This window comes from Hypanus sabinus, chromosome 6, assembly GCF_030144855.1.
Source record: "Hypanus sabinus isolate sHypSab1 chromosome 6, sHypSab1.hap1, whole genome shotgun sequence".
NCBI classification, from domain to species: Eukaryota; Metazoa; Chordata; class Chondrichthyes; order Myliobatiformes; family Dasyatidae; genus Hypanus; species Hypanus sabinus.
The window spans coordinates 82632389-82653157 of record NC_082711.1 but is presented as its reverse complement, the minus strand read 5'-3'; the positions used below and the strand labels follow the sequence as shown (position 1 = coordinate 82653157).

The window sequence follows — 20769 nt, the reverse complement described above, 5'->3', positions numbered from 1 at the left end:
TCTTCTCCAGATAACCACGAAACAAAGAAAGAACGTGGACATCGTTCAGAGAGAAACATTAATTCTTCCCCCACCCCCGTACAAAAACGAATGGCATCCTGACCATTGACTACCCCAAAACCCCCTAACCCCTGCACAAAATGGAAGAGGAACACAACCCCTCCTCGCAAAAAAAATTTAACGGATCATCAACCCCTAAACACTCTCCCCTTGCACAGCAAAAAGGGAAAAGAATGGGCAGTTGGTGCTGAAACTCTTGCTGAACCTCCGCATTCGCCTTTGTATGTCAATCTTCCTTGACGCTTTAATCAGTGATTAATGGATGTTTTAAACAGTGAAATAGAGTGGAGCATCAGTTCGCGCCTTGTCTCAAAATTTCTTCTCATCAAGGCTGTCAGAGTATGTGCTCGCTTCCTGGAACCTTCTTGGAGCCAGCAAACCGTTGCATCACTCAAATGATCTCCAGACTGTAAATTGCAGGCTCTAACAGTCCCAAAAACACATTTACTGTGAAAAATAGTTGTAAAAGAAGTAAAAAAGATATTTTCTTGAGCTATGGGAGATGTTGACTGAGAAAGCATTGTACACTGGCGTCATCTTGACTTGAGAAACAGAATTTTTATTTGTGATTCACATGCTCCTTTTTTCACAGTAGACCCCAAACAGAGAGAATTGTCAAGCATGAAAAACTAAGTATTCAAAACTATCGTCAGCAGTTCTGGAGTATTCATCCCCCTTTGCTCAGTGCTTAGAAGAGTCATCACTTGCAGCTGTTACAGCCAATAGTGTTTTTGGATAAGCCTCTATTAACTTTGCATGTGATGGAGCAAGATTTCCCTATTTCTGCTTGCAAAATTGCTCAATCTGTACCAGGTTAGTTGGGGAGCGGAAGTGGTCAGCAGTCTTGAGATCCTGCCAGAGATGTTTGATCGGATTAAAGTCAGGACTCTTGACTGGGTCTCTCAAAGACATCAATTTTCTTCATCTGAAGCCACTCCATGGTTCCTCTGGCAGTGTGATTTGGGTCATCGTCTTATTAAAAGATGCAATTCCTCCCCAGTTTAAACTTTCTAGCAGAGTCTATCAGATTTTTATCCAGGATCTCTCTGTATATAGCAGCATTCCTCTTCCCATCAATCCTGACTAGTTTTCCAGAACCTGAGGCTGAAAAGCATCTGCATAGCATGATGCTACCTCTACTATATGTTACTGCGGGAAAGATGTTACCTGGCTGATGGGCAGCATTAGGCTTAACCATACATACTGCTTGGTTTTGAGGCTAAAATGATCCACTTTAGTCTCATTCGACCACAAGACCTTCTTCCACATCTTTACAGTGACGTTTTGCGAAGTCTTTATGGGCAAGGATATGCTTTTGTTTAAGCCAGGGCTTCTTCCTCGCCACTCTTCCATATTTACCCTTTTGTTCAAGGCCTTGGAGATTGTGGAGCCCTGTGCTTCATTTCCAGTTACAGCCACTGACTTCTGCAGCTCCTTCAGAGTGACTGTTGGTGCCACAGTAGCCTCTCTCACAAGTGCCATTCTTCTCTGGCTAGAGGGGTGGCCTGACCCAGGCAGTGTGGCTGTGTTTTCATATTTTTCCAGGTTTTCTCAATGGACTGCTAGCGGAGGTATGTTTAGTGTCTTTGAGATGGTCTTGTACCCTTCTTCAGATTTGTGCTTCTCTTATTATCATTCATTGAATTGCTTTGAATGATCTTTTGTCTTCATTTTGGTTTGGTCTGTTGAAAATCTATAATACTGTTGGGCCTCTATGTAAATTTGACATTAGAGTAGAATAAAATAAATTCACTTTGTTTCTTTTTTGAAGTTATTTTATATTAAATTTCCAGGTGATCCGAGATTATGATGGATCTCCACTCAGTGAGAAGACAACTGCAAGTAAAGATGGTAAAATATGACATTCACTGTTTTTGCTTTGAACATTAAGAAGCATGAAAAACACTCTGGTGTCAGAATGTTCCTTTATTTAAAGATAATCACAAAACCTGTGCCATTCCCTCTAACAAATTCCTCAACTTGCATACATAATTTTAAGTATAACAGAACAAATGATGCTACTTTATGAATGTTTGCTTCTCTGAGTTTTTGTTGTGTGGTGATCAGGAAGTGGAATTAGCAGCCATCCACCTGGCTCCTTGTTTTTGTACTTCAATTAATTTTGTATCGGAAGTTACAACAGAAGCCCTAGTTTGATCAATTTAGTAACCAAGAGCCATCTGCTCCATTTTGCATGTTGTTGTATTTACCTAGATCATAAGAAACGTGAGACACAGGAACAGAATTAGGCTATTGAGCCCAGTGAATCTGTTCCAACATCTGATCATGGCTGATTTACTTTCCTTCGCAACCCCATTCTCCTGCCTTATCCCTGTAACCTTCGATGGCCTTACTAATCAAGCATCTATCTATTTTAAAATCCCTTCGAAAGTTGATGCCTCAAAAAGGGACATCCATCATTAAGGACCCCTGTCACCCAGGACATGCCCTCTTGTCATTGAAGACACACATTCAATGTTTCAGGAACCCCTCCACCATCAGATCTCTGATTAACCATAAACACTACCTCAGTACTTTTCCCCTTTTTTCACTACTTAATTTAATTTTCTTTTTTTTAATATATTCTTATTGTAATTTATAGTTTTTATAATTATGTATTGTAATGTACTGCTGCTGCAAAGCAACAAATTTCATGATATGGCCATGATATTAAACCTAATTCTGAATCTCCGCTTTAAATATGCGTTTGTCTCCACAATTGTCTGTGGTAATAAATTATACAGGTTCACTACCCTCTGGCTAAAGGAATTTATCCCCATCTCTATTCTAAAGGGGCATCATATCTGAGGCTGTGCCGTCTGGTGTTAGCTCTCCCACTTCAGGAAACATTTCTTTCTGCGTCCACTCAATCCAGGCCTTTCAATATTCAGTAGGTGTAAATGAGATCCATTCCACTCTCATTCCTTTAAACTCCAGTGAGTACAGGCCTAGAGCCATCAATAACTCTTTCATTCTTGAAATCATTATTGTGAACCTCTGGGTTTTCTGCAATGCAAGACACACTTTGTTGGATAATAGAATTATTTGATTTAATATTACTTATTAGCTCACAATTCTCCAAGTGTGGTCTTACCAATGCCTTATAAAGCTACAGTGTTGCGTTCTTGCTTTTATATGCTAGTTTTATTTCAAGTTTTAATGATTACAGGCGAATTATGTCACAGCGTCCTCGTTCAATACAGAAATCCAACATACTTCTGGTATAGAAAGGTTGTCATATTGGTAGCTAGCTGATGAATACTGAAATCAGATCACCGTTTAGCCTCAGTCTTCATTATTTTGAAAAGTGAGTTTCTGGAACTGATTGGTGAGTATCCTGAAAAGTTACCTGTCAGATCAGAACAAGCTGTGTAACGATCTGCAAACCTCAACTGTATTCTTACTGTGAACACAGGGAAATCTGCAGATGCTGGAAATTCAAACAACACACACAAAAATGCTGGTGGAACACAGCAGGCCAGGCAGCATCCATAGGGAGAAGCGCTGTCGACGTTTCGGGCTGAGACCCGTCCTGACGAATCCTGACAGCACTTCTCCCTATAGATGCTGCCTGGCCTGCTGTGTTCCACCAGCATTTTGTGAGTGTTGTTCTTACTGTGAAGTCTGGTTCATTGTGAGAGGTATCAATTTGTTGCCATTGCTTGGTATCGTTGCCCCAGGAGAAATCCAGTTTTCCAAGTGGGCAAGGAATTATTAGCACTCATTCCTTTGTACCTGACTTTATTTTGTTTTCAACAGCTGCAACAGCTGATGACTTGCAATGTTCAATAGGATCAAAAATTTTGGAAGACCACATCAAAAAATCTAATTTTATGGAGGCAATAATAGGTCTGTTTTTTTTTGTTATTTCATTTCTACACAATTTCATGTGTCGCTTGAAAGTATTATTAAAATATGACTGTTCCAAAAAATCTCAAAGCGCATGTTTTAGGCAATGAGAAATCATGAATGGCAGATCTTGCTTAGTACAGAAACTTTAGTCTTGTCCTCTTTAGAGAGGAAAAGGGTGAAAAGAGATTTGATGGAGGACTTCCAATTCATACAATAGAGTAAATAAAATGAAACCGTTCTCAAAGCTGGTTTGATGCCCAGAATTATTTTCTAGTGCAGTGTCTGATTGGACTTTGAAAAGCTTTGCTCTAGTGTGTGGTGGAAACGTGTTCAATGTAAGAGTGTACTGGAAACAAGCAAAGAGTGTGGTTGAAATGGATGTGGATGCTAAGAGGGCAGTGGAAACAAATTCATGGTGGAGAGGGAGGTAGCTACAGATTTGCCATTAGTTTTCAACAGGGAATAGCATAAAGATCATAAAGGGAAAGAACTGCAGGAAGGATTTCTCTTTAAAACACCAGTACTAACTTGAGCTAAATTACAGCTTCATGAGCTGTGCTGTTCTCCAATTTTGTGATTCGTGTCCTATTGAAATTCCTATTGGGATAATTATTTTGAGAATCAAGTGTAAATCTTGGAGTTCATGGAGATCTGGGAAAATTGTAATTGAAAATTTAAAAATTGAGGAGTTGTAAGGCTTGGAAATTGCTAGTGTGAGTGGTGTCACAATTAGTCAATAATTCTGTAATCCCTTACTTGTCTTATCATAGTAAAAGTATGTATGTACTTCTATTTCCAGGGCTAGATTTTTTGACTGAATATCATTACAAAGAACAGTTTAAACCAATATATTACTGTGAGCTGTGCCATTATGAATTGGCTCTTAAACCTATGGTGGCTCACATCTCTGGATATAAACACATGAAGATGTACATGGTAAGTACACAAAATAACAAATACATTCATCATAAATGTGATTATGTTGCACATTTTTAGTTTTTTATAGTAGTAGAAAATTTGCTCTAATATATTTTATTAAAGCAAACTGAATAAACTGCAAATACTGTTTTTTTTATTTGAGATGTTATACATTGTAAAGGTCAAATTTCTCTGTCAGAGTTCTTTGGAATTGGTATTTTTAACAACAATTGCTAATATTTTAAAATGATTAACAACAGAAATGCAATTTATTCTTTGAAATGGTAACTATTACAATTGAAATTAGATGAATGTGTTTTAAAAAGGCCACATGTTGACTTTGCATAGCTTCATTGATTAATGATTTCCACTTGATAAGTGGGCATATCTTTGATCTGTAATTTCTGCTCCACCATCACTTTTGTGTAGTTAATAGCATACTCATTTACCTGTGTTATCTCACAGTGAAGATTTTGAAGTGCTGCTGTTTGTCCAGGGGGACGTTGAAGTCAAGTTTATTGTTGACTGCACAAGTAGGTGTACGCACAGGTGCAGTGGAAAACTACAGCAGCATCACAGGCACCATTCACAAGAAAAATGTAAATTTAACATATTATACACTATTTAATGCTACATTTCATTAGAAGTGTGCGAGATTAGCTGTGTCTAGCTCCAGCAGATTTCTGCAAGTGTACTGCAGGGAACATTTGACAGGTTGTATGGCTGTCTGTTATGGAGGCACCAATTCACAGGATTGGATAAAGCTGTCAAGGGTTGTAAACGCAGCCAGCTCCATCATGGGCACTAGCCTCCCCACCATGAGGGACAATTTCAAAAAGGCAGTCCCTCAAGATGCGGCATCAATCATTAAGTAACTTCATCATAGAGGATGTGCCCTCTTCTAATTAATACCATTAGGGAGAAGGTGCAGGATCCTAAAGACGCCTGCGCAGTGTTTTGGAAACAGCTTCTTCCTCTCTGTTATTAAATTTCTGAGCTGTCCATGAAGCCATGAACTCTTTGATAAGATACATGCTCCCTTTTTGCACTACTTATTATTTTTATTTCTTATTGTAACTTGCAGTGATTTTAATGTATTGCACTGTACTGCTGTTACGAAACAACAAATTTCACGACACATGTCAGTGATAATGAACCTGAACATGAGAAAGTCTGCAGATGCTGGAAATCTAAAGCAGCACACAGAAAATGCTGGAGGAACTCAGCAGGCCAGGACAGAGTAAACAGCTCATGTTTTGGGCCAAGATCCTTCATCAGGACTGGAAAGTAAAACGTCAGGAGTCAGAATACGAAGGTGGGGGAGGGGAGGAAGAAGTGCAAGATGTCAGGCAATAGCTGAAACCGGGAGGGGATGAAGTGAAGAGCTGGGATGTTGAAAGAGAAAAAGGGGCAGGAGAAGGGGGAATCTGATACGAGAGGACAGAAGACCATGGATGAAAGGGAAGGGGGAGAAGTGGAGGTGCTCCTACCCCTTCCCTTTCTTCCAAGGTCTTGAGTCTTCTCATATAAATTCCCCCTTCTCCAGCCCTTTAACTTCCTTGGGTTTATCATTTCAAAGGATTTGGTGAAAATGATAGAATTGAGGTTACTGACCCTTTCCATCTCTGATCCTCTGATGAAGACTGGCTCATGGACCTCCAGTTACATCCTCCTATACTCAATAATCAGCTCCTTGGTTTTGCTGACATTGAGAAAGATGTTATTGTTGTGGCACTGTCAGCCAGGTTTTTAATTTCCCTTCTATATGCTGATTCGCCACCACCTTTGATTTGGCCTGTGGTGGTGTCAAGCAACATTAAATATGATACTCGGGCTGCACTTATCCTCACAGTCATAAGTGTAAAGCAAGTAGAGTAGGGAGCTAAGCACACACCCTTGTTAACCTGTGTTGTGGTGATTGTGGAGGAGATGTTGCCAATCCAAACTGATTGGAAGTAAGGAAATTGAGGATCCATTTGCACAAGGATGTATTGAGGTTATTGATTGGTTTTGAGGAGATGATAGTGTTGAATATAGAGTGGTTGTCAGTGAAGAGCATCCTGATGTTTGCATTTTCACTGTCCAGATGATCGAGAGCTGAGTGAAAAGCCAATGAAATGGCATCTACTGTTGACCTGTTGTGATAGTAGGCAAATTAGGGCAGATCCTAATTGCTCCTCAGATAGAGTTGGTATGTCTCATCGTCAATTTCTCAAAGCATTTTATTGCAGTGGATGTAAGTGCTACTGGACAATCGTCATGGAGGCAGGTTACCACGTTCTTCTTGGGCACCAGTATGATTGAATCCTCCTTAAATCATATGGGTACCTCACACTGCCAAAGCAAGAGGTTAAAAATTACCAGTATATGCTCCAGCCATTTGATTAGCACAGGTTTCAGTACTCAGCCAGGTACATACATTGTCTTAGCCAAACAATTTCCACTGGTTCATCTTCCTGAAGGATGCTCTCATGTTAACCTCAGACTGAAATCACAATGCTGCTGGGAACTGTGCGTGCATGTGAGGGTGCTTCCATGTTTGTTTGGTTTTAATGCGAGCATAAAAAAAAGCATTGTGCTCATCTGGGAGTGAACTCTTGTTGTCACCTGTGTCGTTTGGTTTTACTTTGTCGGAAGGAATAGAATTCAAGCCCTGCCACAGCTGTCGAACATTCTTTTGTCATTCAAGTTTGGTTCAGAATTGTCATATCACATTTGAGATGACCTTCTGGAGGTTGTAAATGAACCTCTTTATCTACTGGCAACAATTATGAGGTTATATAAACGAGTTTTTGTTGATGCTCGTATCTCGGTGTGGTGTCTGAAAATGTGCGGTTGTATAGTTTACATAAAACTTGTCAACAGTAGTTATTTGCAAGGTAGCACAAGTTAACCTGATATGTGAGTTAATTCATCTAACAGCGCCAAAGATAGGGTCAAATGTAGGCCATGCTCGAATGCCTGACTTTTGTGACAAGGGTGATTTTTCTGTTGATGAAACAAATCGTGTTTTTCAGAGAAGGAGGCATCCAAATTCAAGTTTTAGCAAATACATTATAAAATATGAAGCAGCAGAAATGGAAAAGACTAACGGAAGGGGAAGAGTGAAGGTAAGTCTACAATATTAAATGCTCATTAGTAGGGAAAGGGAAACCTGTGACAGTGTGAAACTTATTGCATCCACCTGGATGGGCACTACTTTTAATGGAACCATATGGTTCAAGACCCTGACATCCTACCTGATCTTGTGCCTCATGGCTTGAGCACACAAATGGTAGGTTATCTAAGCTCTTGTGCCAACTCTGCCATTCATCAGGGTTTATTGTCTGTATCAGTGTCACTTTCTTGTACTAATACTCAAAGTTCAAAGTAAATTTATTATCAAAGTACATATATGTCACCATATACAACCCTGAGATTCATTTTCTTGCAGGGAATCACAAGAAGTACTGTACAAGAAACACATTAGAATCAATGAAAGACCACATCAACAGGATGAACACCAGTGTTCAAAAAATAATCAACAAACTGTGCAACTACTAAAAGAAGGGGGAGGGGAATAAATAATAAGCAAGTAAATACACAAATAAGTAATGTGTAAACATCAAAAATGTGAGATGAAGAGACCTTGAAAATGAGCCCAGTTCAGTGGGTACAGTTCGGTATTGAGGCAACTCAAGTTGAGTGAAGTTACCCTCTCTGGTTCAAGAGCCTAATGGTGCAACTTCTGGCTGCTTACCCTCAGCCTTAAGAATGCTATGGACCTGATCGGAGACATCCCTGATCATGGCACCAGGGAGGCAACATATCATCCAGGTGTCTCTGTGGGGCCCACAGAATCCCACGATTCTGCCAACCCCCAGTCCTCAAGCTTAATTTTTACTCCACAAATAGCAACTACACTCACTTCTGCCCATTGACAATCCTGAACCGGCATACTACTAGTGTCTTCCACAGTGAAGACTGATGCAAAATACTTCTTCAGTTCATCCTGTATTTCATTATCCCCATTTACTATCTCTCAAGTGTAATTTTCCAGCAGCCCAATATCTACTCTCATCCCTCTTTTACTGTTTATATATTTTCGAAAAATCTTTTGGCATAGTTTTCAATATTATTGGCTAGCTTATATTTCAGCTCTCCCCGCCACTGCCTTATGGTTTTTTTGTTGCCTTCTGTTGGTTTTTTAAAAATTCACAATCCTAAACTTCCCCCTAATTTTTCCTCTAATGTATGCCCTCATGTTTGCTTTTATATTGGCTTTGACAGATGCATCATCACCTTTAGAATACTTGCTTTTCATTTTTGATGTATCTGCCCTGTGCCTTCTGATTGCTCCCAGAAACTGCAGCCATTGCTATTCTGCCATCATCCCTGCTAGTGTCCCCTTCCAATCAACTTTGGTCAACTCCTCTCTCTTGCCTTTGCAATTCCCTTTACTCCACTGTAATACTGATATGTCTGACTTCAGCTTCTCCTTCTCAAGTTTCAGGTTGAATTCGATCATATTATGATCACTCTTTCCTAATGGTTCCATTACTTTTTGCTTCCTAATCAAGTGCTTCACTACACAACACCCACTTCAGAATTGCTGGACTCAACCACAAACTGCCCTGAAAAGCTGTATCAGAGGCATTCCACAAATTTTCTCTCTTGAGATCAAGCATCACCCTGATTTCTGCAACCTATCTGCATATTGCAATTCCCCATGACTAACTGAATGTTCCCTTTTTGACATGTTTTTTCTAATTTCTGCTGTAATTAGATGACCACATCCTGGCTGCTGTTTGGTGGACTGTAAATAACTTTCATCAGGGTCTTACCCTTGCAGTTTTATAACTCTACCCACAAGGATTCTACATCTTCCGATCCTATGTCACCTCTTTCTAAAGTTTTGCTTTTATTTTTACCAGCAGAACCACTCCTCTTTTTGCCTACTTGCTTGTCTTTTTGATAAATTGTGTGTCCTTGGATATTAAGCTCCCAGTTACAATAGTTTTTCAGCCATGACTCTGTGGTACCCATAACGGCATACTTGCTAATCTCTAACTATGCTACAAGATCATTTACCTTATTTCGTATACTGAGGTCATGCAATATTGTCCTCCTATTCAACTTTGCCTATCTTTTACACTGCAACCCATCCCACTGATTGCAATTTTGCCCTATTTTCTGCCTGCCTTTCATGATGGTGTCACTATATACTACTTCTGCTTGTAAACTAACATCTCTGTACCAAGCCTTACCAATCTGTTTCCCATCTCCTGCCAAATTAGGTTTAAACCTCCCCATCAGCTCCAGTAAACCAGCCTACAAGGATATTGGTCCCCTCGGGTTCAGGCATAGTCTGTCCCCTTTGTACAGATCATTCCTTCCTGAGAAGAGATCCTAATAATCAATGTATCTGAAACCCTACCCTCTGTACCAGTTCCTTCAGCCAGACTAATCTGTTCTTGCCCTCACTGGTGGGGTGCACAGGCAGCAACACAGAGATGGTTACCCCGGAGGTCCTGCTTTTCAGCTTTCTACCTAGCTCTCTCAATTCTCTTGTCAGGGTCTCCTTCCTTTTCTTTCCTATACCAATATGTACAGTACCAGAATGTCTGGCTGCTCACCCTCCCCTCTTTAGAATATTGTGGACACAATCTGAGACCACAGAAGGTAACATAACATTTTGGTGTCTCTATCATGTCCACAGACTCCTATCTACTCCTTTAACTATGGAATCTCCTATCACCACTGTCTCCCTTCCCTTCTAGGCCACAGCACCAGACTTGGTGTCAGAGACCCAGTCGCTGCGGCAAACCCTGGTAGGTCTCCTCTTCGTGCCCCCGCCCCCAAACAGGATCCAAAATGGTATACTTGCTATTGAGGGAAATGGTCACAGGAGTACCCTGTAACAGCTGACTATTTCTCTTCCCTTTCCTGACAGTCATCCATTCACCTGCCTCTTCCAGCCTTGAGGTGACTGTTTCCCTGTAACCCCTATCATCTTTTCAGTTTTTCTTATGAGCTGAAGTTCATCGAGTTGCAGCTCCAGTTCTTTAACATGTTCTGTGAGCTCAGTGCACCTGGTGTGAGTGTGAGTGTGATTATCCGGGAGTGTGGAGGTGTCCCTGATTTCCCACATCTCATACAAGGAACCAAACACAGGCCCTGGAACCATTCTTACTGCCCTAACTGTACACTTACAAATGAATGTAATGTCATTTTCCATCTCTATCATTGAAATTATCTTTATGGATGGCTTGCAAAATGAAATTTTTCACTCTCCTTCAATACTTGACAATAATAAATCCATTTACTAATTTACAATCCCAATTATTTTTTATTATCTCAGGTATAGATATGACCACTGTTATGTTTCCTAGCTGACTTTTCAATTGTGTAATATTCTTGTTTTATGCTTAGTTTCAATCAGCAGTTATTCTTCACTATCCCTAAATTTCACCTGAGTTAATATTTGTATATAATGTAAAGAGATAATATTTCATATATAATTGTAAGAAAAACAACTTTCCACTGACATTTTTCAAATCCACTGTGATTGCCAGATTTTCTGCCATTAACAACCTGAAGTTTTACTGCTCCAGACATACATTAGTTCCATGGTCATCTTAACTCAGTGAGATCTGAAGGATGGAGTCTTTGACAGAACCTAAGAACAAGTTGCTGCAAATTGGATGCTATTTCTTGGCATGCTTAGCCATTGTGATGCTGCTGAGTTGGGATCAAGCTGATAAATAATTCATTTAGATTACAGTTTTTTTAATATAATTGGTAATGGATTGGGTTGCAAAATACAGCAGAGCCAATGAAAAGATTCTGGCATTTTGTCAGTGGGCTGAAATGTGGTGCCCCGGAAGATTCACAGAACCTAGTTTCCAAGGTGAAGGATGTAAAAGGAGTGATTGAACAGGAAAACAGGCCATACACGCCCGCCACCATATTCGCTTAGTATGGTGGGCACCTGTCCATATTATCTAAACTTTGTTTTGCGAAAGGTAGAAGAGGAGCTACGTGAATGTTTATCATCAACTTAAGTAAATTTGATATTTGATTATATTAGAATAGATTAACATTGTTCCTTCTTCAAAGTTTTTTTTTAAATTTCCAGGTGATTCGAGATTATGATACCCGTCCACCCAGTGAGAGGACCGCTGAAGCAATAGATGGTAAAATACAACATCAACTGTTTTGCTGTGAACAGTAACAAGTATGAAAAATCTCTGTGAAATTGTCAGAATGTTCCTTTATTTAGCAACAGTTCTTGTGACCAATCTCACAACATGTGCTATCTCCCTGTGCCAAATTATTCAAGTTTTACATAATTTTAAGAACAATTGATACTATGTATATGCTTTTCTGAACATGTACTTTTCTGAGATTCAATACCCTCTAGGTAAAGAAATTCCTCTTCATCTCTGTTCTAAAGGGACGTCATTCTATTCTGAGACTGCCCAATGGACCTAGACTCTCGTTATTTGAAATATTTTCTCCACATCTACTCTATGTAGGCATTTTAATATTCAGTAAGTTTCAATGAGATCCACTCTCATTCTTCTGAACCCCAGTGAATACAGATCTGGAGCCATCAAAGCTGCTCATGCATTAATCCATTTATTCCTGGAAGGATTACAGGTTTCCCCGCTATCCGAATTAGAGCGTTCCTATGAAACTGTTTGTAAGCCAAAATGTCGTAAAGCGAAGAAGCAATTACCATTAATTTATATGGGGGAAATATTTTGAGCGTTCCCAGATCCAAAAAAATAACAATAGACAATAGGTGCAGAAGTAGGCCAGCACCACCATTCAATGTGATCATGGCTGATCACCCACAATCAGTACTCCGTTCGTGCCCTCCCCCCCCCATATCCCTTGACTCTGCTATCTTTAAGAGCTCTATCTAACTCTTTCTTGAAAGCATCCAGAGAATTGGCCTCCACTGCCTTCTGAGGCAGAGCATTCCATAGATCCACAACTCTCTGGGTGAAAAAGTTTTTCCTCAACTCTGTTCTAAATGGCCTACCCCTTATTCTTAAACTGTGGCCTCTGGTTCTGGACTCCCCCAACCTACCAAATCAAACAAATAACACGAACGTATAGTAAAAGCAGGAATGATACATATACAGCCTATATAAAATAGAAATATTGTATGTACGGTGTAGTTTCACTTATAAAAATCAAGAACCCAGTGAGCCAAAATCGATGTGGAGAAAAAAAAATCGGCACGTACACACATGCGCACACAACTGCCTGCACAAGGCTTCATGGTCATGGTAGTCTTTCTAGGGGTAACATGTATAAAGCACGTGTTTCGTAAAAGTGGAAGTCCTCTTTGGTTAGCGAAAACAGGTGCTAATGTAGGTCTTTTGTAACAGTGAGTTGTCATAAAGCAAATGTTTGAAAAACGGGGGCTACCTGTATTACAGAACCCCTCTGGATCCCGTCTAATACCAGCACATCCTTTCTTAAATACGAGAACCAGAACTGCTCACATTACTCCAAATGTGGCCTTAGCAAGTCATTTGCACCTCTGATTTTTGAATTCGCTCTGTTTATAAGGTAGTCTATACCTTTATTCCTTCTGCCAAGGTGCATGCCATACAATTTCCTACATTGTATTCCATTTGCCTCTTCTTTGCCTATTGTCATAATGTCCAGGTTCTTCTGAAGAGTCTCTGTAGGCTTCCTTTATTCCCACTCTTTGCCTCTTGCCAGTTAGCCAATCTCCTGTCTATGCTAGTATCTTTCCTGTAATACCATAGGCTCTTATCTTGTTTAACAGTTTCATGTACAGTATTTGAAGTGGTCAAATGCTTGGGATAAACTTATATTGAGAGAGTAAATTTCAGTTATTTGAAAGCATGTGGCCTCTTTTTAATTTTAGAAAGCCAGCTGCAAGACATGGAATACTGTAATATTGACCAAGATCAGAGAACTTGCGTGGAAACCTCGTGCTCTTCAAGATGTACAGATAGAAATCAGTATGCTCGCTCAAGTTCCAAGCCTGGTAGGGGAGTAACTTCCTCAAAAGGTAGGTTTGTCTGTGGCATTTTACGGTCTCCTGACACCTATATTGTGTATTGTTAATTACACCTATATTGTGTCACAAAGGAAAGCTTGCTATTGTAGATTGTTATGAATCCCTGTCTTTGTGTGGTGCAAATCTGAGAATTTCATCAAGCTATATTTTCATATTTGTCAGAAAATGCTGTAAACCATTTTAGTAGGTCCTGGTCCTGCTTATCCCAATGACTGAACAAAGGCAAATACTTTCAAACATAGACAATGCTGAATAATTTGGAATAGGTTAGCTACTAGGTATTTCTGTATGAATATTCCTTTCCAAGTGAAGATGGTTTCAAATGTGTTAGTCTTAACTTTCGCACTGGATTCTCTTACCTGAGAATCCAGGATTGTTCTTAAACCAATTGTGTATGCATTTCTCTGATATTAAATGTACCTGTTGAAACATATTGAAACCTGTTATTTATTTTTAATTGTCTACAACTGTACAAACCCAGCTAGATTTCATAGGATGAAAGGTTTTGATTGGTTCAATATGGGTTGTTTAATTATTCTGTTTCTGCTGTGGAGGATGCATACAGACAGTACTGTGGTTTCCTGTTCTAGGCATTTCGTTTTTTGGGTCCATAAGAAATAAGAGCAGAATTAAGCCATCTGGCTCATCAAGCCTGCTCCACCATTCATGGCTGATTTTTTTTTCTCTCCTCCTTAACCCCAGTTCCTGGCCTTCTCCCTGTAACCTTTGATGCAATGTCCAATCAAGAACCTATCAATCTCTGCCTTAAATACATCTGATCACCTGGCCTCCACAGCTGCATGTGGCCACAAATTCACCACCCTTTGGCTAAAGAAATTTCTCCACATCTCTGATTTGAAAGGGCATCCCTCTATCCTGGAGCTGTGCCCTCTTGTCCTAGACTCTCCTATCATGGGATACGTCCTTTCAAAATCTGCTCTGTCTAGGTCTTTCAACATTCATAAGGTTTCAATGAGATGCCCCCTCATCCTTCTGAATTCCAGCAAATGCAGACCCAGAGCCATAAAGTGTTCTTTGTATGATAACCCTTTCATTCCTGGAATCATCCTTGTGAACCTCCTCCAAACCCTCACACCTTTTCTAAGATGAGGGGCCCAAAACTGTTCACAATTCTCGAGGTGAGGCCTCAGCAGTGCCTTGTAAAGCCTCAGGATCACATCCTTGCTCTTGTATCCTTGACTTCCTGAAATGAACGCTGACACGTCATTTGCCTTCTTCACCACCAACTCTACCTGCAAGTTAACCTTCAGAGTGTTCTGCACGAGGACTCCCAAGTCCCCTTGCATTTCAGATTTTTGGATTTTCTCCCCACTTAGAAAATAGTCCACACATTTGTTTCTACTACCAAAGAGCATGACCATGCATTTTCCAATATTGTATTTCATTTGCCACTTTCTTGCCCATTCTCCTAATCTGAAAATGTCCTTCTGCATCCTACCTGTTTCCACAACATTACCTGCCCCTCCACCAATCTTCGTATCATCTGAAAACTTGACAACAAAACCATCTATTCCATCATCTAAATCATCTATATGCAGCATAAGAAGAAGTGGTCCCAACTCTGACCCCTATGGAACACCACTAGTCACTGGCAGCCAACCAGAAAAGGATGCTTTTATTCCTACTCACTGCCTCCTGCCAATCAGCCGATGCTGTAACCATGTTAGTAACTTTCCTGTAATACCATGGGCCCTTAACTTGGTAAGCAGCCTCACGTGTGGCACCACTTCATCGCTATCAGGTAGAGGGTAAAAGAGCCTCGGGATTCGCACCACCAGGTTTGGTCTTCAATCGCATTGAAACAAAGTTCTTCTTTCCACCTGATCCTAATGCTATATGCTAATCTATGTGACAGAATAAAATGCAGCAGCTGCAGTCTTTCCAAACTATATGAAAATCAAATTTGAGTTTGTTTAAAATTCAAAGTAAGCTTTATTATCAAAGTGTGTGTGTCACCATTTACAATCCTGAGATTCATTTAGTTGTTATACTCAGCAAATGTGTAGAATAGTAGTTATAAAGGATCAATGAACGATCAAACGGAATGCAGAAGACAGAAAACTGTGCAAATGCAAATATAAAGAGATAGCAATGAATAATGAGAACATGAGATAAAGAGTCCTTAAAATGAGATCATCGGTTGCTGAAACATTTCAGTGATGAGACAAGTAAGTGTTGTTGTCCCCTTTTGTTTAAGAAGCCGATGGTTGAAGGGTAGTAACTTCTTGCACCTAGTGCTGCAAGTCCTGAGGCTCTTTTATAATCTACCTGATGGCAGCAACGAGGAGAGAGCATGACCTGGGTGGTGTTGATCTCTTGATGATGGAGGCTGCTTTCCTATGACAGCCTTTCATGTAGATATGCTCAATGGCTGGGAGAGCTTTACCTGTGGTGTACTAGCCGAATCCACTCATAGGATTTTCCATTCAAAGGCGTTGGTGTTTCCACACCACATCGTGATGCAGTCAGTTGTTGTCTCCACAACACATGTACAGAAGCTTGTTAAATTTGATGAATCTATTCCTAATATGTTCTTCTGTGATGCAAGAAGTCCATGATGTAATACTGAAACTATATATATGGACTTATTCAGTGAACACTGTCCCACAAAAATAGGTAAAGAGCAAATCAGTTAGATTTGCCTTTGTGCTGGTTCCAGGGACTGATGCCAAAATTGTGAGAGCTGTTACAGTCATATTCCTGAAATCATACCGGACAGACAACGTCCCAGACACCATTTTCATCACTGAGTATATTCCTGTCCCACTGACAGATCCAATAGAGGCAGCAGTTAAGCAGTATACATTCAGCATCTATAAAACCATCAATCCCATCATCCACTTCATTAACATGTAACTTGACAAGACCCCTGCGGAGAGCGCTAGTCACTGCCAGCCAACCAGAACAGGCCCCCTTTATTTCTACACTTTTCCTCCTGTCTACACTAGTATCTTTCCTGTAATACCATAGGCTCTTGTTTAAATTGAAGCTGTCAACTGCTTGGCATATACTTTATTGGGAGAGTAGGTTTTAATTATTTGAAAACATGTGCTCTCTTCTTCATTTTAGAAAGCCAGCTGCAAGACATGGAATACTGTAATATTGACCAAGATCAGAGAACCTGCGTGGAAACCTCATGCTCTTCAAGATGTACAGATAGAAATCTGTATGCTAGCACAAGTTCCAAGCCTCGAAGTAGAGTAACTTCCTCAAAAAGTAGGTTTGTCTATGGCATTTTACTCTCTCCTGAATCAAAGTTAATTACATCTATATTGTACCACAAAGGAAAGCTTGCTATTGTAGATCGTTATGACAGGTTCCCTGCCTTCGTTTGTGTAATACAAATCTGAGAATTCTATTAAGTTATATTTTCATACCTGTTCGAAAATGTTGTAAAGCAATACTGACTCATCCTTGTCCTGCTTAACCCAATGACTAAACAAAGACAAAGATTTTCATTGATTAACAATGCTGAATAATTTGGAATAGGTTAACTACCAGGTATTTCTGTGTGAAATAAAGACAAAAAAATCTTAAACTCAAATCTCATTGTTTCTTTTTGCACAGTTACTTAGTGAGTAGCTGAGGGTTCCCAATTATTTCTATTTCTATTTCAGATTTCCAGCATCTGTAATTTGTTATTGAATATTAACTTCTGGGTGAAGGTGGTTTCAAATGTGTTGGTCTTAACTTTTGCCCTGGATTCTCTTAACTGAGAGTCCAGGATGCTGGTAAAACTAGTTGTGTCTGGTATTTATTTTTAATTGCCTGTGACCCAGTCAGATTTCATAGGACAAAAGATTTTGATGTGATTGTTTCAATATGGGACAAAACAGTCATATGGAAGAAATCAGTTCTGTTTTTGCGATGCAGCATTTGTGCAGTGCTGTGCTTTCATGTTCTAGACATCTGATTTACTGGGTGCTCTTTGCTCTTCTAGCTCAGTCTTCAATCTCATGGAAGCAAAGTTCTTCCTCTCACTTCATCCTCAGGTTATATGCCTATCCATGTGTTATCGGCTGTGACAGAAAATAACATGCAGCACCTGCTATCTTACCACAGGATGTAAATATCAATTTTGAGCTGCTGAATTTATTTTACTTTTAATTTTGAAATACATTCTTCTGTGATAGATGGCCATACTGAAACTTTAGTAATCAGAATGAACAATCCTGGGAACCATCAACATTGACTCCAGATCTCATGAAATATTAATCTCAGGCAAGAAAACCTGGTTATTGCTACCTACTGTCCTTCTTCATCTGATGAATTAAGTCCAAGTTAGACAGAACACCACTTTGAGGAAGTACTGAGAGTGGGAAAGGCTCCAAATGTGCTCTGGGTAGGGGACTTGAATGTCCATCACCCAGAGTAACTCAGTAACACCTCCACTGACTGAGCTGGCCAAGTGCTAAATAACATTGCCTTCAGATTGGGTTGGTGGAAGGTGGTGAGGGAACTAACATAGAGAAAGCCGACGATCTCATCCTCACGTCTATCTATTGCAAATGCATCCCTCCACGATAAGTCCAAGTGGTCAGCACATAGTCCTTATGGACACAAAGTCTGACTATGTTTGTTGCACTACTACTATGCTAAATGAGGCAGACTGAACAGATACAGCAACTTTGGATTGAGCATCCATAAAGTGCTGAGAGCAGTCAGCAGTAACAGAATGCTACTCAACTACAATCATAATGCCCTGTGAACCATTGTTTCCCCTGCTATACCAAAGAAGGGGGCTTTTTTCCTGCTTCGGAGAAGGAGGAGTGAAGCAGCACTGGGAACCTGAGAATCAGGAATCAACCTGGTGCTTCTACACTCATGTTGAACAACACAAAAAGCCTGCAATAGATAGAGCTAAGCAGGTCCACAGCCAGTGGATCAGACCTAAGCTGTGCAGTCTTGCCTCATCTAGCTCTGAATGGACAATTGAACGGGAGGCAGCGAGGGTGGAGTACACTTCTTTGGTGCAAAAGAGAAACTTCCACTACATGTGCCAAGTGGATAATCTGTCTTGCCTCTACTGGTGTCCCTGGCATGCCAATCTTCAGTTAATTTGATTCACTCTGTGGCAAAAAGGCATTGATTAAAAGCAAATACCATGGGCCTGGCAATGGTATTGAAGACTTGTGCTCCAGGACTTGCTGCACCCTTGTACATCAACCCAACAATGAGGAAAGTTGCTTTGGTATGTCCTGTCCATAGGAAACAGGATAAATCTAACATAGCCACATTGTCTACTCTCAGTTATCATCATAGTCATCGAAAGGGAAATCAATAGGGCTATCAAGCAACACCTACTAAGCAACATTGTGCTTATAGAGGCTCCAGGATTCCACGACATTCATTCAGCTTCTGAGCTCATTGCAGACTTGGTGCAAACACGGAGCTGGACTGCAGAGGTGAAGTGAGACCGGCTGCCCTTGTTATCAAGGCAGCGTTTAATTGAGTGTGGCATCAATGTGGGGCTAGGAATCCTGTAGCGAGTTAATCACCGTGTGATTCCCCCATTCCCCCCCACACCTACAAGAGTTGAGTCAGGAGTGAAAATGAATACAGGCCATTTTCCAGGAACAGTGCAATTTCAACAATGCTCTAGAAGCACAGCACAGTACAAGTTACACTCCCTAAGAGCACTTTAGGTGTACCCACACCTCAAGGATTGCAGCAGGTCAGCTCATCATTCCTTCTCAAGGAAAATTCAGGATGCTCACTTACCTATTGACTCACTATTTCAAACTCGCATCCGTTGAATGAATGAATAAAAATATCCTGACTGCAGTTTCTTCCTCTGCTGGCAGCACCATTAACAGCAGAACCTCAGTTGTATATTCTCTTTAAGCTTGGATACTACTGAAGAACTGACGGCAGATGCTGGAAATCTGAAATAACATTGCTGGAAACTATCAAGCAATTGGCAACTTTTGTGGAAAGGGTAACAGGTCTCATTTCAGGTATAAGTCTTTCAGTTTTGGTTGCTGTACTGAAAGATGGAGGAAATTGCACTGGAAAAAGTGCAGAGAGATCTTTCTTGAAATGTTCTAATCCAGACCATTACCAGGTATGATTTGTGGAGGGCTATTTCAAGGGTGAAAAGACAATATTGAACGATGTTGTAGGTGACATCGGATGCATGGCAACTCTGACAGGGTCTGGAAGACATTACTTTCTACAAAGCGAAACCCAATAGCATGAATGGCAGTGATGCTTCACTACCAGATGAACTCAATGCCTTCTATGCATGCTTTGAAAGGGAGAACACAACTACAGCTGTGAAGATCCCTGCTGCACCTGATGACCCTGTGATCTCTGTCTCAGTAGCCGTTGTTAGGCTGTCTTTAAAGAGAGTGAGCTCTCACAAGGCGGAAGGTCCCGATGGAGAACCTGGTAAGGCTCGGAAAACCTGTGCAAACTAACTAGTGGGAGTATTCAAGGACATTTTCAACCTCTCATTGTTAGGGGCGAAAGTTCCCAATTGCTTTAAAAAGGCAACAATTATACCACTACCTAAGAAGAATAACGCGAGCTGCCTCAATGGCTATCGCCCGGTAGCACTCACATCTACAGTGATGAAATGCTTTGAGAGGTTGGTCATGAATAGACAACTCCTGCCTCAGCAAGGATCTGGACCCATTGCAATTTGACTATTGCCACAATAGGTCAATGAAAGACGCAATCTCAATGGCTCTCCACATGGCTTTAGACCACGTGGACAACACAAACATCTATGTCAGGATGCTGTTCATCGACTATAGCTGAGCATTCAATACCATCATTCCCAAATCCTGATTGAGAAGTTGCAGAACCTGGGCCTCTGTACCTCCCTCTGCAGTTGGATCCTCGACTTCATAAACAGAAGACCACAATCT

At 40.5% G+C, this 20769-nt stretch overlaps 1 protein-coding gene across 6 annotated transcripts in view; it reads left to right on the top strand.

Moving 5' to 3' along the window:
* The window catches only part of si:ch211-197h24.6 (uncharacterized), a 102434-nt gene that overhangs the window by 61977 nt on the left and 19688 nt on the right, over positions 1-20769 (top strand). For all 6 annotated transcript variants that reach the window (XM_059972519.1, XM_059972518.1, XM_059972514.1 and 3 more), the window contains exons 13-19: positions 1854-1911; positions 3820-3909; positions 4712-4848; positions 7848-7940; positions 11948-12005; positions 13721-13867; positions 16967-17113. In XM_059972519.1, the coding sequence (XP_059828502.1) occupies positions 1854-1911; positions 3820-3909; positions 4712-4848; positions 7848-7940; positions 11948-12005; positions 13721-13867; positions 16967-17113 (730 nt within the window). The remainder of the gene's footprint in view (positions 1-1853; positions 1912-3819; positions 3910-4711; positions 4849-7847; positions 7941-11947; positions 12006-13720; positions 13868-16966; positions 17114-20769) is intronic.